This window comes from Erigeron canadensis, chromosome 8 (genome assembly GCF_010389155.1).
Source record: "Erigeron canadensis isolate Cc75 chromosome 8, C_canadensis_v1, whole genome shotgun sequence".
Lineage (NCBI taxonomy): Eukaryota > Viridiplantae > Streptophyta > Magnoliopsida > Asterales > Asteraceae > Erigeron > Erigeron canadensis.
The window spans coordinates 41,348,676-41,365,574 of record NC_057768.1 but is presented as its reverse complement, the minus strand read 5'-3'; the positions used below and the strand labels follow the sequence as shown (position 1 = coordinate 41,365,574).

The 16,899-nt window shown below is 32.5% G+C and overlaps 3 protein-coding genes and 1 long non-coding RNA gene across 4 annotated transcripts; 3 read left to right on the top strand and 1 right to left on the bottom strand.

Annotated features, from left to right (window-relative positions):
- The first annotated feature begins 1,418 nt into the window (after positions 1-1,418).
- LOC122610860 (dirigent protein 4-like) lies at positions 1,419-2,003 on the top strand. Its single transcript, XM_043783817.1, has one exon. It carries the CDS (start codon positions 1,419-1,421, stop codon positions 2,001-2,003), a length of 585 nt encoding a protein of 194 aa, XP_043639752.1.
- Positions 2,004-4,134: 2,131 nt separating this feature from the next.
- On the bottom strand, positions 4,135-6,411 carry LOC122580623. Its single transcript, XR_006320832.1, has 3 exons — positions 6,213-6,411; positions 4,827-4,909; positions 4,135-4,396 (listed from the first exon to the last, which is right to left on the bottom strand). It is a non-coding gene; the product is annotated as an uncharacterized LOC122580623 (long non-coding RNA).
- Positions 6,412-10,299: 3,888 nt separating this feature from the next.
- LOC122610859 (dirigent protein 4-like) lies at positions 10,300-10,875 on the top strand. The gene has a single exon (XM_043783816.1). The coding sequence runs from the start codon at positions 10,300-10,302 to the stop codon at positions 10,873-10,875; it is 576 nt and encodes a 191-aa protein (XP_043639751.1).
- A 1,418-nt stretch (positions 10,876-12,293) lies between these two features.
- On the top strand, positions 12,294-12,872 carry LOC122610858 (dirigent protein 4-like). The gene has a single exon (XM_043783815.1). The coding sequence runs from the start codon at positions 12,294-12,296 to the stop codon at positions 12,870-12,872; it is 579 nt and encodes a 192-aa protein (XP_043639750.1).
- Positions 12,873-16,899: the final 4,027 nt, after the last annotated feature.

Genomic DNA, 16,899 nt, shown 5'->3' with positions numbered 1-16,899 from the left:
AATAAATTATTAGTATGTCAACTGTTACATATGTGTATTTCTTAATATAATATATATAAACTAGTCGTACGTGATTAAGCCAATATCCCTAGCTTGTTAAGTACCTGACGTTACTAGCAAAACACCCCACATTGATAAATATGTAATACGTATATTGTTACCAAAACAAAGATCTTGAAATAAAACATCCAATTATTAATTAACACGTACCACGTATATACCAAGTATAGTACTTGCCATTTTGAAATAAAACATCCAAATATTAATGAACATACGTACGGAAATAGAATTAAGGGCCGCCTCTTATATATTTTGGACCCCTCTTGATTTTGCATGGGTCTAATTAAATCTGTGACGGAGCTATGTGGTGATTAAGGGTGGTTATGGCAACCCCACAGTATAATTTTTATAAAACTCTATTTATCTAATAGTACTTTCATGTATTTTTCTATTTTAAATGTAATTAATTGGCAACCTCAGACTGATATAATTTAATTTTGTAGTTTAATTTTACACATGTTATTATCATGAAAACTGTTCGGCGACCCTAAATTGGAATTCCAGACTCCACCACTAGTCCAAATTATCCTTCTCTTGCTGTATCAAATTTAAAAAAGAAGCTCATGCATGCATGAAGTAAAAGTATGTACTGTATCAATTTCTAGCTATTTGTACTTTTGTAGTAGTATATTTTCAACTTGAGCATATTTGAAATTTGATATTAGTTTTCTCATCAGATTGAAACGAGGCATGTCATGTTTTCATACATGAAACAACACTTCTTCGCCCGACACGCACTTCCAAAATCTAAAATGATTAATTCGTTAGCTACGTACGTACCTGCATAAAACTAAATATTACTCGTACTACTGTAATTTTAAACTCGCGTATTTAGAATTCAATTCCGAATGGCTGAGGTTGAGAGAATTACTCAATTAATCAACAAGCTAGCTAGCTATTAGTTTCTCGATCATTAATTAATTTAAGCCAGGCCGGGATTAATTTTTAATTATTGTAGTACATATGTGCGTCAATAAATTTGGAAAAGCGAATGCATGTATTGTATATAAATAAGGACCAAGACCATTCGCCAGGAATAATTAGAGCATCATCGGAATATTAGAGGCAATATTTTATCAAAATTTGAAGATTTCCTACTAATAATTTATCACAAATTAAATTTGAAGATATCTAGAAGTTGACATTGAGAGAGATTTAATAAGTAGTGTGTACGTAACTCATTATACTCGAGGGCAATTTTTATATTATATACTACATTTATAATCAAACGTATGTATTTGCATATGGTTAATTGCTTGAGCGAGCTCTAACTCATCCCCTATATAAACCCATGTATATATCACAAGCTGGGCACACTACAATTTAATTCTTAACAATATTTTATATAAAAATCAATTATGGAGAAAACAATTATCTTTGCATGCTTGCTTTCTGTTCTCTTGATGAGCTCTAGCTCCCCCCCGGCGGTGATGGGTAAATATTACTCCAAGAGCCGCGTGGTTCCTGTTCCGCTTACCCAAAAGAAAACCGAACTCCATTTCTTCATGCATGATATCATTTCAGGCAACACCCCAACGGCTGTCAATATAGCTGCACCAAAAGGAGTAGTTGTCGGAGAAGGCAACATAGGCCCGTTTGGTGCAGTTTACGTGTTTGATGACCCACTCACGGTGACCGCTGACCCAAAATCAGAGGTTGTTGGTAATGGACGTGGGTTTTACACTGTAGTAAGTATTGATGTAAAGAATAGTTGGATGTTGTTGTTCACGGGTGATATTGGGTTTACGAGTGGTAAGTATAATGGGAGTTCCATAAGCGTGTTTTCAAGAGATCCGTTGGTGCAAACCAAAGAGCTTGCGATCGTTGGTGGCAGAGGCCAGTTTCGAATGGCGAAAGGCTTTCTTATTATCAATATGGTTTACTTCAATGCTACAAATGGGGATGCCATTCTTGAATTCAATTGCACGGTTTTTCACCAATAATGATCAAATGTACTTACAGTACGTGCTATCAAAAATAAAATAAAAATAAATTACTATATTGTTTGTGTGGATGTATGTTAGTGTCGATGAAAACATATGACTAGCTTCTACATATGTTCTTATCAATATTGAATGGGTACGTACGTTGGATTTAAAACTTTGTGCTTAATTTTAATTTATCCGTTTATGTATTGTCATGAGTGTCCTTGACTATTATTAATTACTGTTGTCTATAATAAAGCGAGTTTCTTTAATTAATTTTCTGCTGTGTAAAGTGTATGTATGTAAATTTGTTATGGATTGCTACAAATTAAGAATTACGTATCTTTTATGGATGTAGGCTGTACACGGTTCGGTTCGGTTAGCTAAAAATTTTGAACCGTTTTTCGGGTTTCGGTTCGGTTCGGTTAGCTAGAAATTTTGAACCATTAATTTCGGTTGTCCGAAAAAGTCGGTTAATTTCGGTTACCCATTTATTAAAGTTATGTTAATATATAACGTTTAAGTTTTCAATTATAATAATCAATTTAAATTGTATTAATTAGTTTTTCTATGTATAATAGACATTTAACTATATTAATATTTTGTTTTATAAATAAATATACATTACATCTAATTTTGAATTACTTTTTTCTAACCCGTTATATTTATGTAATGCAAGTTTCTATTAAAGAATATCATGATTTACTACTTAAAATGTCTTTTATGTGATATTATTATTATTTTAGATTAATATTTTAAACAAAGTTTACAACGTCTTCTAAAAAGAGTATATGTATAAGAAAATTATTTAGAATACCAAAACTAATCATATATTGTGAAAGAAAGTTAGTAAAATTGTTAATATTTTAGACAACAAATACAAAAATTTAGCTAAATAGATATGTAAATAATGTAATCATGTAATACATATATGTGTAAATATACATATATATGATTTATGTAGGTATATAACAAAATTCGGTTCGGTTCGGTTAACCGCGGGTAATGAATATTGAAAACCGTAACCGAACCGTTACACATCGGTTTTATGGTTTTCGGTTTTTTCGGGTTTCGGTTTCAAATCACGCAGTTCGAACCAGTTTTTCGGTTCATTTCTCGCACCCCTACGTTCATCAGATATGTCATAGGTGTAGTACTATCTGTAATTGGGAATGGGCCGGGCCAAATAAACCATTTAACAATTAAGTATATATATAGATGTTTGCGGCGAAGCCCTAGTTATCTTCCATGGAGCGGTACCACTTTATTAAAATATTTTGGGCTACGTATTTAGCCCACTTAAACTCGGTAACAGAGTAATTCTGCCTACGTTTTTATTCTATTTAGTTATCAGCCCAAACAAGAATATCAAACCAACCAATTGTGTTTCTTCTAATCCAACAATTTCCAAGGAATTGAACTATAAGATCGATATTTAGATATGTAATAGTAAAACAATGCTCATACTAAGAGAAGACTCCAAGTCACGTACAAGTGTACAACATTATATCCCATAATATTCGAATTAGAATCATCATCTTTTATATTGAATTAAAATCTTTTTTTTACTTAGACTTGTACTTTTGTATGAATTTTACTTAAGCACTAGGTTAATATAAAGTCATATTGCCCTTATTAATCGTCGTGCATTCGGGCGAATTAGTAAAAATTTTCCCTTCATCGGGTATTTGAAATAGACATTTCTACTTTGAGGGAGCTCTCTAGCGCGGACCTGGTAAAGACAATGTGAAAGTCCCAAGTTTGCAACGACTGAATGATTAAATAATTAAAGTAAATTATACTATGAATGTAAGACCATAATGTAAACACGTTTAATCATATGTATTAATTAATTAAACAGTGAATATATGGTCGGTTTACAAAAAAGAAAAAGAGAAAAAAAAATACTTGTTAAGTTTTTGAACATACAAAAACTTAACTGTTTTACAATAAATGAAAGAACACACAAAGTGACAATTGTAGAACAAAACCAACAAAGGTTGCGGCTAAGTCAAGTGATTCTTTATATAAGTAGAGTTGAGAATCACATGACAACCCAATCGATGTTGACACATGAAGGTTGTCATGTAACACCCCAACAAGGCGGAATAATGGGATATCACGAGAAAAGCACAGCACGACATGAAAATTAAGTAGAGACAAATCTAGATGCATTAAAAGAATTGGGAATCCATACAAGTTAATCAATTACAAATCTGTGACTATACAAAAATACATAAGGAGCACGACCATCAAACATTTACAAAATATAATACAAAAGATGGTATATGATCCTAAGCATAACCCATAAGCAGGGACAATGAATCACGGACCCACAGTAAAGTCCAAGTCCAATCTTAACATGCAAACAATCAATTATAATCCAACATGTCTTTGATTCACCTGTTCATCTGAAAAGTGTACTAAAATGGGTCAACATAAAGTTGGTGAGTTCGTAGGTTTAAATAATGAAAATCAAGTGTGTGTCGGGATAACAACCGTTAACGATATATGAGGATTAATAAAGTTCAATAACGTGGGCTCAACAACCCATAACGTGGATATAGAGATACCCATAACGTGGATTCAATGATCCATAACGTGAGTATAAAGATACTCGTAACGTGGATATAGAGATACCCATAACGTGGATTCAACAATCCATAACGTGAGCATACATATGTGATAAACGTTTCAATAACAACACGTATCACAAGCAAACAATTAAGTAGTTATCATCTCGTTCAATATCATAATCAATCGTATCAACCGACAATCATTTAACAAGCGAGTACACTTTCCACCACAAATAAAGTAAACGTAGGGGCTACGAAAACTCACCTTTGCCTCGTATCGTCAAGTTATAGTTGATTTATAAGTATTCAACGAGCCACAATTACCCCGAAAGCTTCAATGATCACGGCCTATCATATATATATTCATACGACACGAGTATTAATATAATTACGTACATTTATTTCCATTTTTACTTATATATATTGATTTTATGTAGATATATATATGTATTCACATATATATATACATACATGTATGGATTTATATATACATATATGTATACACTTATGTATATAAGTTGCTTTGTTCGACATTGGAACCCATTACCCAAATGCTTTTGGACGACTAAGAGGCTGAGGAAAGATCACAAAAGAAGCCCGACCCAGTACTAGAGTGTTGGGCCCACGACTAAGTAAAACAGGAAGCGGGAAAAAGAAACAGAATAAATAAGAGAAAAAGGAAAGGGGCAGCGTGCAGGATGGTATAAGGGACCGTGCAAGACGGCCAGCCACAGCCCAACCACCGTGCCAGACGGCAGTGACCACCGTCTCAGACGGTGGTCTGGAAATGGAAGTTTCAGCGTCTCAGGTGGCGTAAAACAGGAGAATGGGGCGTCTGGTTAGCGTGCAGCTTAATTGAGGGTTACAGTGGACCGTCCTGGACGGTATTGCAGGCGTGTGGGACGGTGAAACAGGAGAGGTTGCGTCTTGGACGCTGCTACAGGCGTTGCAGATGGTGGCTAGGAGAAACAAGGATACTGGGCAGAAAGAAAAATGAAGAACATGGAGTTTGACTAAAAAGTCAACTTTGACTACAAGCTTAGAAACCCTAATTCGGTACTAAGGAATCGATTTGTGTTGAAATTGAAACTTGAATTGGTGCTGTGGTGATTGAAATAACATGAACAAATCAAACCCTCGTCCAATATTATCAAGATTTAACAGTTTTATAATTTTTATAATTTATATGTAATTTGACTAAATTTTATTTACTTAGAACCCTAATTTTGGTTTCCATGGCTTTTGAATCAGAATTTTTGGCCAGAGATGATCCAATCAGATTAGAAACATCTTTCCAAGTGTAACCCATTCCATGGATTCGACTCAATCCATTAAACACGTGAAAAACCCGGTTTTGACCCGTTTTACTACATAGAAACCCTAATTTCATTTTAATTGAGTTTAGCCTCAAATTTCTGGTCAAAGCTAGTTTATGTTAAGTCAAGAACATCATTACTACAAAACCCACTCCACTATTTGATCCATAACATCCAACAAAGAGGGAATTCGGTTTTTGACCTGTTTTGTTCATAAAAACCCTAATTCGACCCATTTAACATTTTGACAAGATTTTTGGCTCAACAATGCTTGCATATGGTTAAAAATCAGTTTATAAACATGTAATGATAGTATTGAGTCAAGCTTAACTTACCAAAACTACCGAAGCTAGAAATCCGAAATTAGCTAAAAATCAAGTTTTCTTGCACTTTAAGCTTTCCATTTTTGATATGATTTGATGCTTGTGGTGATGAATTTATGACTAAACTAACTTGAAACACATTAAATGATATAGAGAATTTAGAGAGAAAGAGGATGCAAGTGTTGGTGATGCATTTAGTGTAAGAGAGAGAGATATGGATGAATAGATGAATGAGAGGTGGAAGGTGAGGGTTGGATGAATGAGATAAGGTTGGGTCAAGGGTGATGATTCATGGGTCACGGGTCGACCCATGTATCACCCATTTACGTTTCTAATTCAATTAAACATCATATTACGTCCTAAAACCGATAAATACGTTCACGTTGCTTCGACTAGTATAAATAGACGTTTCTAGTTCATAAATAGAGAATTGAATTATTTAAATCATTTAGAATGATAAATCATTTATCACGTTCAAGTCAACGGGTCGGGAATCAATTAAGCCACAAAATCATGGCATTCAATCAAAATTTAATCACGTTTATACAAGTCAAAAAAATCACGAATGTTACATGTAAACCATCTATTGGGGTTCAGATCTGCAAAGTTCTTCTTTCTTCATCTTGTTTGTTTCCCAAAACGGCATGAGAGAGAAACTCCTTACTACTAAACCGGTACAAGGTCACATGGCTTCATCTTGATCTTGCACCACGTGTCCTTGGGACCATCCTTCTTATCTTCACTTTCCCGCCCATATTTGTCTTACAAAACATGACGGCGAGTCATTGAACTTATCCTTAACTCGAAGATAATATAAGTCGCTGAGAGCTCGCTGATGAAGTCTCTCGCTGAGTCTCTCAGCGAATCCATGACTCAACACAATGTATGCTAGACCTACCACTGCCGAATTGCGACACCAAGTTATCAGCGAAATTCACCTTTCAAAAAAAAATTTGTTTGCAAAATTTGATAAGCGCCGATAATTGCATCCAGAGCATATTTTTTTTTAAAAATAGGCCCTGGTATCATTGAATGTCGATCTGTTTGGTCCGTCATATCTAGGAGTCATGTTAAATCTGTTAGGTTATCTTAGACACAATAAGGCGTTATTGAACATTAATTTATCAATAGTTTTTCTTATATTCGACATACATTGTTGTATATTTACTAAGGGAAAAGGAATTTTAGGTTGTCTAACACTTAAACTTAGGTGTGAAACCTCTTAAGTACTAATATTTTAGTATTTTATATTTAATGAATAAATGTTTGGGTCCCATGAATTTTATGGTTTAAAAAATTAATATGTGAGTGTTTCACACATAAACTTAGATACCCAACAGTCTTATATTACCATCTCCCATTTACTAATTATATTCCTATATTGCCTGCTACACATGGACCGAGATTAAGAGATTGAAATTGTGCATTTTTGTAGAATTAGAGATGTAGACAACTTTTAAAGTATAGAGGCTACTTTCAATATGTGTATACAAGATAAAAAAGAACTTCCAACTTACTAGGCATAGAGATCGAATTTTTGACCCGTGTCTCTAAAAGTAAAAGTTCCAACAAATGTTCCAACTCAGTTGGTATAGTTTGGTTTTGTAAGCATAGTGGTGAAATTGATACCACAAGATAGTAAGATACATTAGTTTGATTTTACCGAGGCTGTAAAATAGTCATCCTCGCTCATTATTGTTTTTAGGTAATAGAAATTATTCAAGTCAAATAGTTTCTTAGGGAAAAAATAATTCACGTGATTAGCTAAATTATATTGCTTATATTAAATTAGTTAAGTTTTTTTGGATTTTCACAAAATAGCCAACAAAATCACAATAAACTGAAAAAATCGTAATGAGATATTCAAAATTTATCGTAATGAGATATTCAAAATCACAATAAGAACATCAAACTCGCAACGAGACTTTGCAGAACCGCTACGAGATTCTACATAATCTCTGAGATTTTGCGATTTTTTTCTACGTTTCGATTTTATTTTTTTTATTACGATTTTAAAAATCCTAATCAAAATCAAAATCACACTCATCTTATTTTGGGACTATTTATTTAGGATATATTTAGATGCAAACGCTGTATTCGTTATCAAAGTTATGTAGTTATCGAAATTTTGAATTTGTCCTGATGGATTTTTTTAATAAGCTTTGTATCGATAAGCTTTGTTATCGACATTTTATTTATAAATTATTGATGGATTGGTAAAATAATCACGTTTTGCAGGGTCTCATTGCAATTTTGAAGTTTTCATTGTGATTTTTAAGATCTCGTTGCGATTTTGTCAATTCATTGTGATTTTATTGGCTATTTTGTGAAAATCCAAAAATATAAAACTTGATCTATTTGGTATAATCGTAATGAAATTTGGCTAATCACGTGACTTTCTTAATTTTAAAAGTAAATGGAAATAAATTATTTCCAACCATATGTATAGATCAGCAACCATTTTTTTTTGTTCCCACTTGAATTAACAACTATTTAATTAGTTTTATTAGAATATATATATATATATATATATAGCAAAATTTACTGAAGTATTATTCTATTATTATTATTATCACGAAGTATGTGTCCGGATAGTCCAAAGTCTCGATAGTTAGCTCTTATATATATATATATATATATACTATTATATAAAAGAAATAGCACTCTCTCTCATCAAATGTTGAAATGTAACCATGCAAATGTACAAGAATGTCCTTCTTTTATTTCAATTAAAATGCATTCCTATTTAAACTATTTTCACAATTTCACTTCAATTGAATATCCACTTATATTGTTAATACGTGTATTTTTTGTTACTGTTGGTTGATATTGAAGTTACGGCATCATCGTGGTTTCTCGCTTAATTAATTGTTCACTGATATTGTTTTTGGTAATCACGACATCGAACGCATTGTCAATGGTATCCGCTGCAACGCACGGGTACCATGCTAGTATATATATATATATATATATTGTACAACCTAATCAAAGTCTTGTGGAAATAGTTCAATATTTATAAATATTTCAACTCTTAGATGTGAGTTTCCTCAATTTGTGCATTTTATCATTATAAGAAAATAGATGTTTGTATATGCCCATTCAAAGTCTTGTTGGTACATAATTTAATACTCCGTAATTATTTGTAAGTCAACTCTTATATACGTGTATTTGTTAATATAATCATAACTATAAGATTAAGCTAATTAGTAATCTATCGGTATGTCAACTCGATCTTAAAGATTGTATTTCTTGATATAAAAATAAGAGATTATTTACATCTTAGTGTAACTAACTACGATATATAACATGACTATGTTATATAACGATCTCGTAAAATGTTTAATGTAATGTAATAAACTTTCAATTCTTGTTTATTAGATGTACCCGGGTATAAGTGTGACAATCATATAAGCTGCCAAATGTAAGTTTTTTATTGGTCAGTTATATCCAATAATCGAGATTTGAAAGTTCATTATATGACATAGACATTTTACAAGATCTTTACATAACATAAACATTTAATTCATAATAGTTAGTTACATCTATAAGTAATAATACCTAAAAAAAACTATAAAATTAAGCCAATTAATAATTATTACTACGTGGTATAGTATGTCAGGCTTTTTTTTAACAAGTTAGTATTAGATCCAAGGCACCACAATAATATCCAATTTAACAGTATGTTGAACCCGAATCATGCATATATGAGATTTGTCGATTAGTAATTACTAAGGCATGTCTACACGATGCGGCCACAGTGTGATGATAGTGGCGGCCCTTAGATGATGTATGAAGTACCGGCCGACCCTTAGATTTTCTTGATACCATGTTGGCCGCCTCCACTAGCTTGGCCTCATAGTTTATATCCGGAGACTTTACAACATTAAAATGTTAATTATGTACGAGGTCACGAGAATATATATATATACATATTATTACAAGTCTATTTTTATTATTTATTTATTTATTACTTAAAACCTCATTATGTAATGCATGATATATGTATAAATGGTATCGTATGTATATATATATATATATATATATATGTAGGTACAAATCACAAACATTTCATATATAGTTGCCGATCGATCGACAATTAATGGGGAAGATAGTTATCTTTGCATGGTTACTTGTGCTTGTCACTGCGACCTTACCGGCAGTGAATAGTAAATATTACTCCAAAACACAAACATTTGACGCACCAGCCACCCTAAAAAAGACCCATCTCCATTTCTTCTTTCATGACACAGTTTATGGCGCCAACAAAAAACCTTCTTCGATCCTTGTAGCGAAACCAAAGAAAGTGGTAGTCCAAGAAGGCAATATAGGCCCATTTGGAGCAGTTTACGTGTTCGATGACCCACTCACGGTGGGACCCGACCCAAAATCAGAAGTTATTGGTAACGGACGTGGGATGTACGCTTCCGTTAGCCGAGGATCAGACCCTACCTTGTTGTTCAATGGTGATTTAGAGTTTACGAGTGGTGAGTTTAATGGGAGTTCCGTAAGTTTGTTTTCGAGGGATCCGATATTTGGGGTGAAAGAGGTGGCAGTCGTTGGCGGCCGAGGCAAGTTCAGGATGGCTAAAGGGTTTGCTTTGCTTAATACCATTTTCTTTAATGTTACAAGTGGTGATGCCATTCTTGAATTCCATGTCACCGTTATATATTACTAGTAAAGTTAAACACTTAAACCTATGAAATGTAATGGGGCTGCAAAATTAACTTTCGTTGTATGTTTGTGTGATCATTCAACCATTAAGTATTGAAAGTTCGGATTTGTTAAAGTAAATTTAAATCAAGGTAATTAAGGTTAAAGGGCCATATATGTACTTAAATAAAGGTTAAAGGTGTCATATGTCAACATCTGAAACTTTGTGTGTCACATTTTCTTTTTCATTTGTATTCAAACTAAGTTTTTAGAGCGTGTGTAAAATTAAATGTAAAATCCTTTGTATTTTTTCGGTTTATATTCGTGTCTGTATACCGTAATTAATTTGTTGATATCAACAATATTGTAATTATATTGTATCTAAGAAAATTGTATTTGCTTTAATTTGCTTTTGATACCATTTTAACTAATTATGATTGTTACAATCGATGATAAAAGGAGTAGCTCCATATTTAATTGTGATCATGTACAACATATTCAAACTAATTAAGTTCCATTTTCTTGCTTCGATTGGCAAAAAGAGATGGTTTAGTATAGAAGCCAAAATATCAAAGCAAACCATGTTTAGATTTCTCCAAATAGTCCAAAATTAAGGCTCCCTTTGAACCACCACAACAAACTGGTTAGTTTTCGGTTTGCTGATTGCCACATTGTCAGTCCAATATTGGATTAGCGACTTGGTTTCCAAATTAAATGCGAAGAGTTTGATATCATCAGCTAGCCTATCGATCCTATCCGAGTTGTCCATTTTGAATTGAAAGCATGTGTTGGCTCTGTTTAAATTAACAAATGATTCATAATGCGGCTTGTATCACCGCATCAGAACAGAGCATATATAAGCCTTTTTCTGAGCTCCCTCACAAAAGATAAACTGCTTAACATTTTTCTGAACCAAATTAATTAACATTAACCACAAAAAAACACTATTTAGCAAACTTCAAATTATAATCCCTCTTCAAAGTTTGAAAGATTTACAAGAAGTTAACAGTGAGAGTAGTATGTAATTAATTAACTATGACTAAATATCTATTTTATATAAGGATTTCATAAAATGTCAATGTCATTTAATTAATGAACGTTCAGATCTCGGTTATCGGATGTACGTGTAGTATATATATATGTAGCAACCGCATAAGCTGACACTTGTAACTTTTTGATTGATCAGGTACATACTTAAAAATATATATTGATGATTTTTGGTAATATATCGAGATTTAGAAGGTTTTATCAACAACAGCAACTTTTAATAAAAGATAGTCTGTTCTAATCATAAATTATACCCGTTGACATGAAAACGTTTATGAAGGTGGCATGTCGACCAACTAGTTCAATTGTATTTTATATACATATGCTCTCTTTATAATTGATATAAATACATGCAGTACATGTATGTCAATGTCAATATCACAAGCTGTGTTAACAATGGAAAGAATAGTTATCTTTGCATGCTTGCTTTCTGTTGTCTTGATGAGCTCTAGCTCCCCCACGGCGGTGATGGGTAATTATTACTCCAAGAGCCGCGTGGTTCCTGTTCCACATACCCAAAAGAAAACCAATCTCCATTTCTTCATGCACGACATCCTTTCAGGCAACAACCCTTCCTCTGTCCTCGTGGCAAAACCAAACGGAACAGTTGTCGGAGAAGGCAACGTGGGCCCGTTTGGAGCAGTTTACGTGTTCGATGACCCACTCACGGTGGGACCCGACCCAAATTCAGAGGTTATTGGTAATGGACGTGGGCTGTACGCTTCAACCAGCCGTGGGTCAGACCCTACCTTGTTGCTCAATGGCGATTTGGGGTTTACGAGTGGTGAGTTTAATGGGAGTTCCATAAGTTTGTTTTCAAGGGATCCGATATTTGGGGTGAAAGAGGTGGCCGTGGTTGGCGGCAGAGGCAAGTTCAGGATGGCTCAAGGGTTTGCTTTGCTTAATGCCGTTTATGCAAATGCTACAACTGGTGATGCCATTCTTGAATTTCATGTCACCATCTTTCACCAATGAATTAATTATTAAGTAATGCTATATATATATATATATATAGGGTCCTGAAAGACTCTAATTCTATTGTTTGTGGATTTACTCTTAATAAATCATATGTCTGTAATTGTTTGTGGGATATGATTACTACTTTTGATAAAAACATATGACTTTTTGCTTAACTACGTTACTATAAATATATATAAAGCGAGTTTTCCTTTACTTTAAGTGTATGTATGTAACGTTGTTATGAATTCGATCATGCTACAAAGAATATAATCTTTTATATATGAATGTTCATCTGATAAGTATATTTAGTGTACTGCGTGTGTATGTAACTGATCGAGATACCATTTCACAATTAAGCTGTTGATAAGTTGTCATCCATGAAGCGGTAACACTTTACCCAAACATGTGGGCTGCTCAGACTCGATCAGTAACAGATTTAGAGGGTATGGGTACGTATGGTAGCCGTAAAGATTTCCCGCGTTGAACCCGGACCGGGCCCAACCCAACCCGGACTGAAACCGGGTAAAGTCAACGGAATCCAAACCGGGTTAATTTGACCAAAACCCAGACCGGTTTCTACCCTTTATTACCAAAATACCCTACTCACCCAACCCGATTTAGGGTCGAGTGTGTTGGATAATCTTGTACACTAATGGGTCTTTATGTTTCTGTTTTTATTAGTAAGAGTCCTGGTCTTTTAATTAGTCTATGTATTGTCATATGTTAGTGTCTAGTAAGTTTAGGTTCTGTATTCAACAGACTATGTGGGTTCACAGCAGGTCTGTTTAGAGTCCAAGAACTAGTTTATTTCGATTATTAGTATCACTATTAGGAGTCTAGTTGGTCAGTTTGTCATGAGATAAAAAAAACTGGGCAGTTGTGTGTTTCACCGAAGCAAAAGGAGAAGTTGGGGAAGTTACCTAGGAGTGGAGTCACATGGGAACAGTTTTTTTTTTATCTCACTATGTACTCTATATATACTAGTCTACCTATGAATCAGAGTATGCATTTTCACTTTTTAATTTACGAAATTCTCTCTGCAAATTCATATCATATATATATTTTATATTTACACAAAACAGAAAACTCATCAAAGGCAGTACCATCAGAGTGGAGACTGGGTCGGGTTGAAACCGGGTACAAAATCGTTTTTTGTATTAAAAAAACACTATATTTTTGTCGTAATTCAATTCTAGCCACATGATTGCTAATGGTTTAAGACTAGACCCCGATATACTCACCAATTGGTAATATCTAGTTAACTAATCCATAAAATTCAAGTTATTATATATAAGTTTAAGTCAAAACTCACTAAAATTTCAATAAAATTCAAGTTATTACATATAAATTTTAGTGGTTCAAGATTAGGCCCCAATATACACCCCAATTAATAATATCTAGTGAAATGATAAAGAAAATTACAAGTAATTGCATATAACTTACTTAAAATTAAGTAAAAAATCACTAAAATTAGTAAAAATTGATTTTTTTTTAAGTTGTAATTCGATTTTTGACCACATGATTGCTAATGAAATTATTTTTACCACCGTTACCTCATTTGAATAACCAACACCGGTGGATTGTGATTGTGAAGCGAAATTAGTAGCCATTTTATTATCGTTTTTTAAAGCAAAAGTGTGTTGTAACTAATCAAAACTTAACATTCCTATTTATACAAGTTTTTGGATGGTAATATGGTGATTTTTGATGAAACTAACTTCCATTAACGTAAACTATAGGTCACTAACGGTTACACAACGTCTAGTAAAAAAAACAAGGTTTACAACCGGTATTTCGTACCCGGTTTCCATCCCGATTTTGAGTACCTAATTTTGTACCCCGGTTGTAACAATGTACATATGCCCAAACCGGGAAAAACCAAACCGTGTAGTGCCATACTGGGTTTTTTTTAGGCTCAGTTTCAGTTTTTTCAAACCGGGTTTGCCCTACCTTGTCTTTTTTGTGCACGAATAGGTCTACCAAACCTAGCTAGTTTAAGCAAGTATGGGTATGGTCCTTTCACCATTTGGACCTCTCCATAGTTGTCAGACTTTATTTGTTGATTGCTTAAGAAAAAAATTTGAACTTTACATCTCGCTTAAGATTCCATTAAGCTCAATCATTGATTTTTTTTTACATGATGATTATTTTCTTTTATTATTATTATTATTATTATTATCATTTTTGAAGTTATTTAGGTACAATTTTGAATTTTACGATTATTTCCGCTTAAGCTTCCCCGGTTTGGGGGATTAATTGATTGGATACCCGATAACCATAAGTGTTATACAATTATGTGGAGACATGGTAACTATGATCATATGTGTATGAATATATAGTGCAATGAGCATATGTATACAAATCGATCATATCTACATAAATATTTTGTAAATAAATTTTTTCATGAGATATGTAGTGATCAAATGAATATTGATAATTATATAAACATATGTAAGTAATTATATAATAATATAAATATGTGTAAACAGTTCCGAGTATATATTAAATAATTTTAGCTTATAGAATTTTTTTAAGGATTATTGCAACTTTTTGAGTTTTCAATACAACCTTTTCCATATATATATATATATTATATCCATATCTATCTATATCTATATATATAATAAAACAGTAGTTATCCTAGCATTCTAAAGTCATCAAACTCAACTTAAAACTATCTTTATACTTTGCCACATAAGATTTTTTCTATATGTCATCTCCATGAATTTTTCCATTTAATATATACTACATTCCTTTTTCGTTACAATATGAATAAAATAAAATAACAATATATTAAATAAAATAGTCAACTTTTTATTTGTTTCCAAATAAATAATTGTTAGCACCTTTTTTCAATATATAAGTTTGTTAATTACTAACCTATAAATACGTCTATATCAATACGTGCTTTGTACAAAGTGTCTAAGTCAGTATATCAAGTTTATTTCACAAAATTGTTATTGCTAAATGTATGTATGTATTCTAATATTTTGTTTTTCCACTTATTAATGTAGTGGATCTGATATTAAGAAAATTTTGAATATTAGATTTTTAAATATTTTCAATTAATTTTATATAATTTTTTATTTAAATGTTGCTTATTAGAAATTTTATTGATTAAATACTAAAAGTTTTGAAAATATAATTCAAGAACCGTGCATCGCACGGGGCAAAAATCCTAGTATTATATATATATATATAGTAAAAAGATAAAATGAGAACCACCAAATTGTCGAGAACCGCGAGAACTAGTTATTAATTAAAAACTATGGGGATAGTTTGGTCATTTAATAAATACAATTATATGAATAACTAAATGGTAACAAAAAACCACATCTAAATCGTTCCCCATCACCCTTTTTTTACGCTTATGTAGTTATCAATTACAAAGATTTCTTCCTTTTTCATCCATGATATAGGCAATACATCAAAGGGATTTACCAGCAAACTCTATAAATTGATTCTCTTCAAAAGAGAGAGAAATCAAGATTCAAAATAATTATAATAATGATATCATAATTCATGAAGTGGATTGTTTAGATTCAATATATGAATCAAATTGTTGGTGTTCAGAGTAGTAGTGTGATGATTTAAGGTTTTTTATTTTTCATTCTTTTTAATTTGTTTTTTGTTACAATAATTTTTATAATTTTTTATATTTACTCGATTGATAATTTTGTATCTTATGAACAAGTGATTTCATTTTACAACCCAAATATGCCACTAATTTAACTCTATTCTAATCTTATTCATGCATCTTTATTGATTATAATTTTATAATCTAGTCCCACAGTGATAGAATCTTAAGCAGACATGTATGTGTAAGTTGTGATTTCTGCTAACAACACAGGTTTAGGAAGAAATAGTTGCAAATTTTTCCGATCTAGGTGATAAGCATTTCAAGAAACGTAAAAGCCTAATGCGTATGTGCAAATATTATAAAGAGATCCAAGATAACCATGACATACAGAAAAAAGACGAAGCCGAAGCCCTAGTTGCAGCAAAATGGGCAAAACAAGGATCAAAGATGCACCTTCAATTT

What these genes read in the sequence shown, in the direction of transcription:
- LOC122610859 (XM_043783816.1), top strand. Translation starts at nt 10,300, where the DNA reads ATGGGGAAGATAGTTATCTTTGCATGGTTACTTGTGCTTGTCACTGCG.
- LOC122610858 (XM_043783815.1), top strand. Translation starts at nt 12,294, where the DNA reads ATGGAAAGAATAGTTATCTTTGCATGCTTGCTTTCTGTTGTCTTGATG.
- LOC122610860 (XM_043783817.1), top strand. Translation starts at nt 1,419, where the DNA reads ATGGAGAAAACAATTATCTTTGCATGCTTGCTTTCTGTTCTCTTGATG.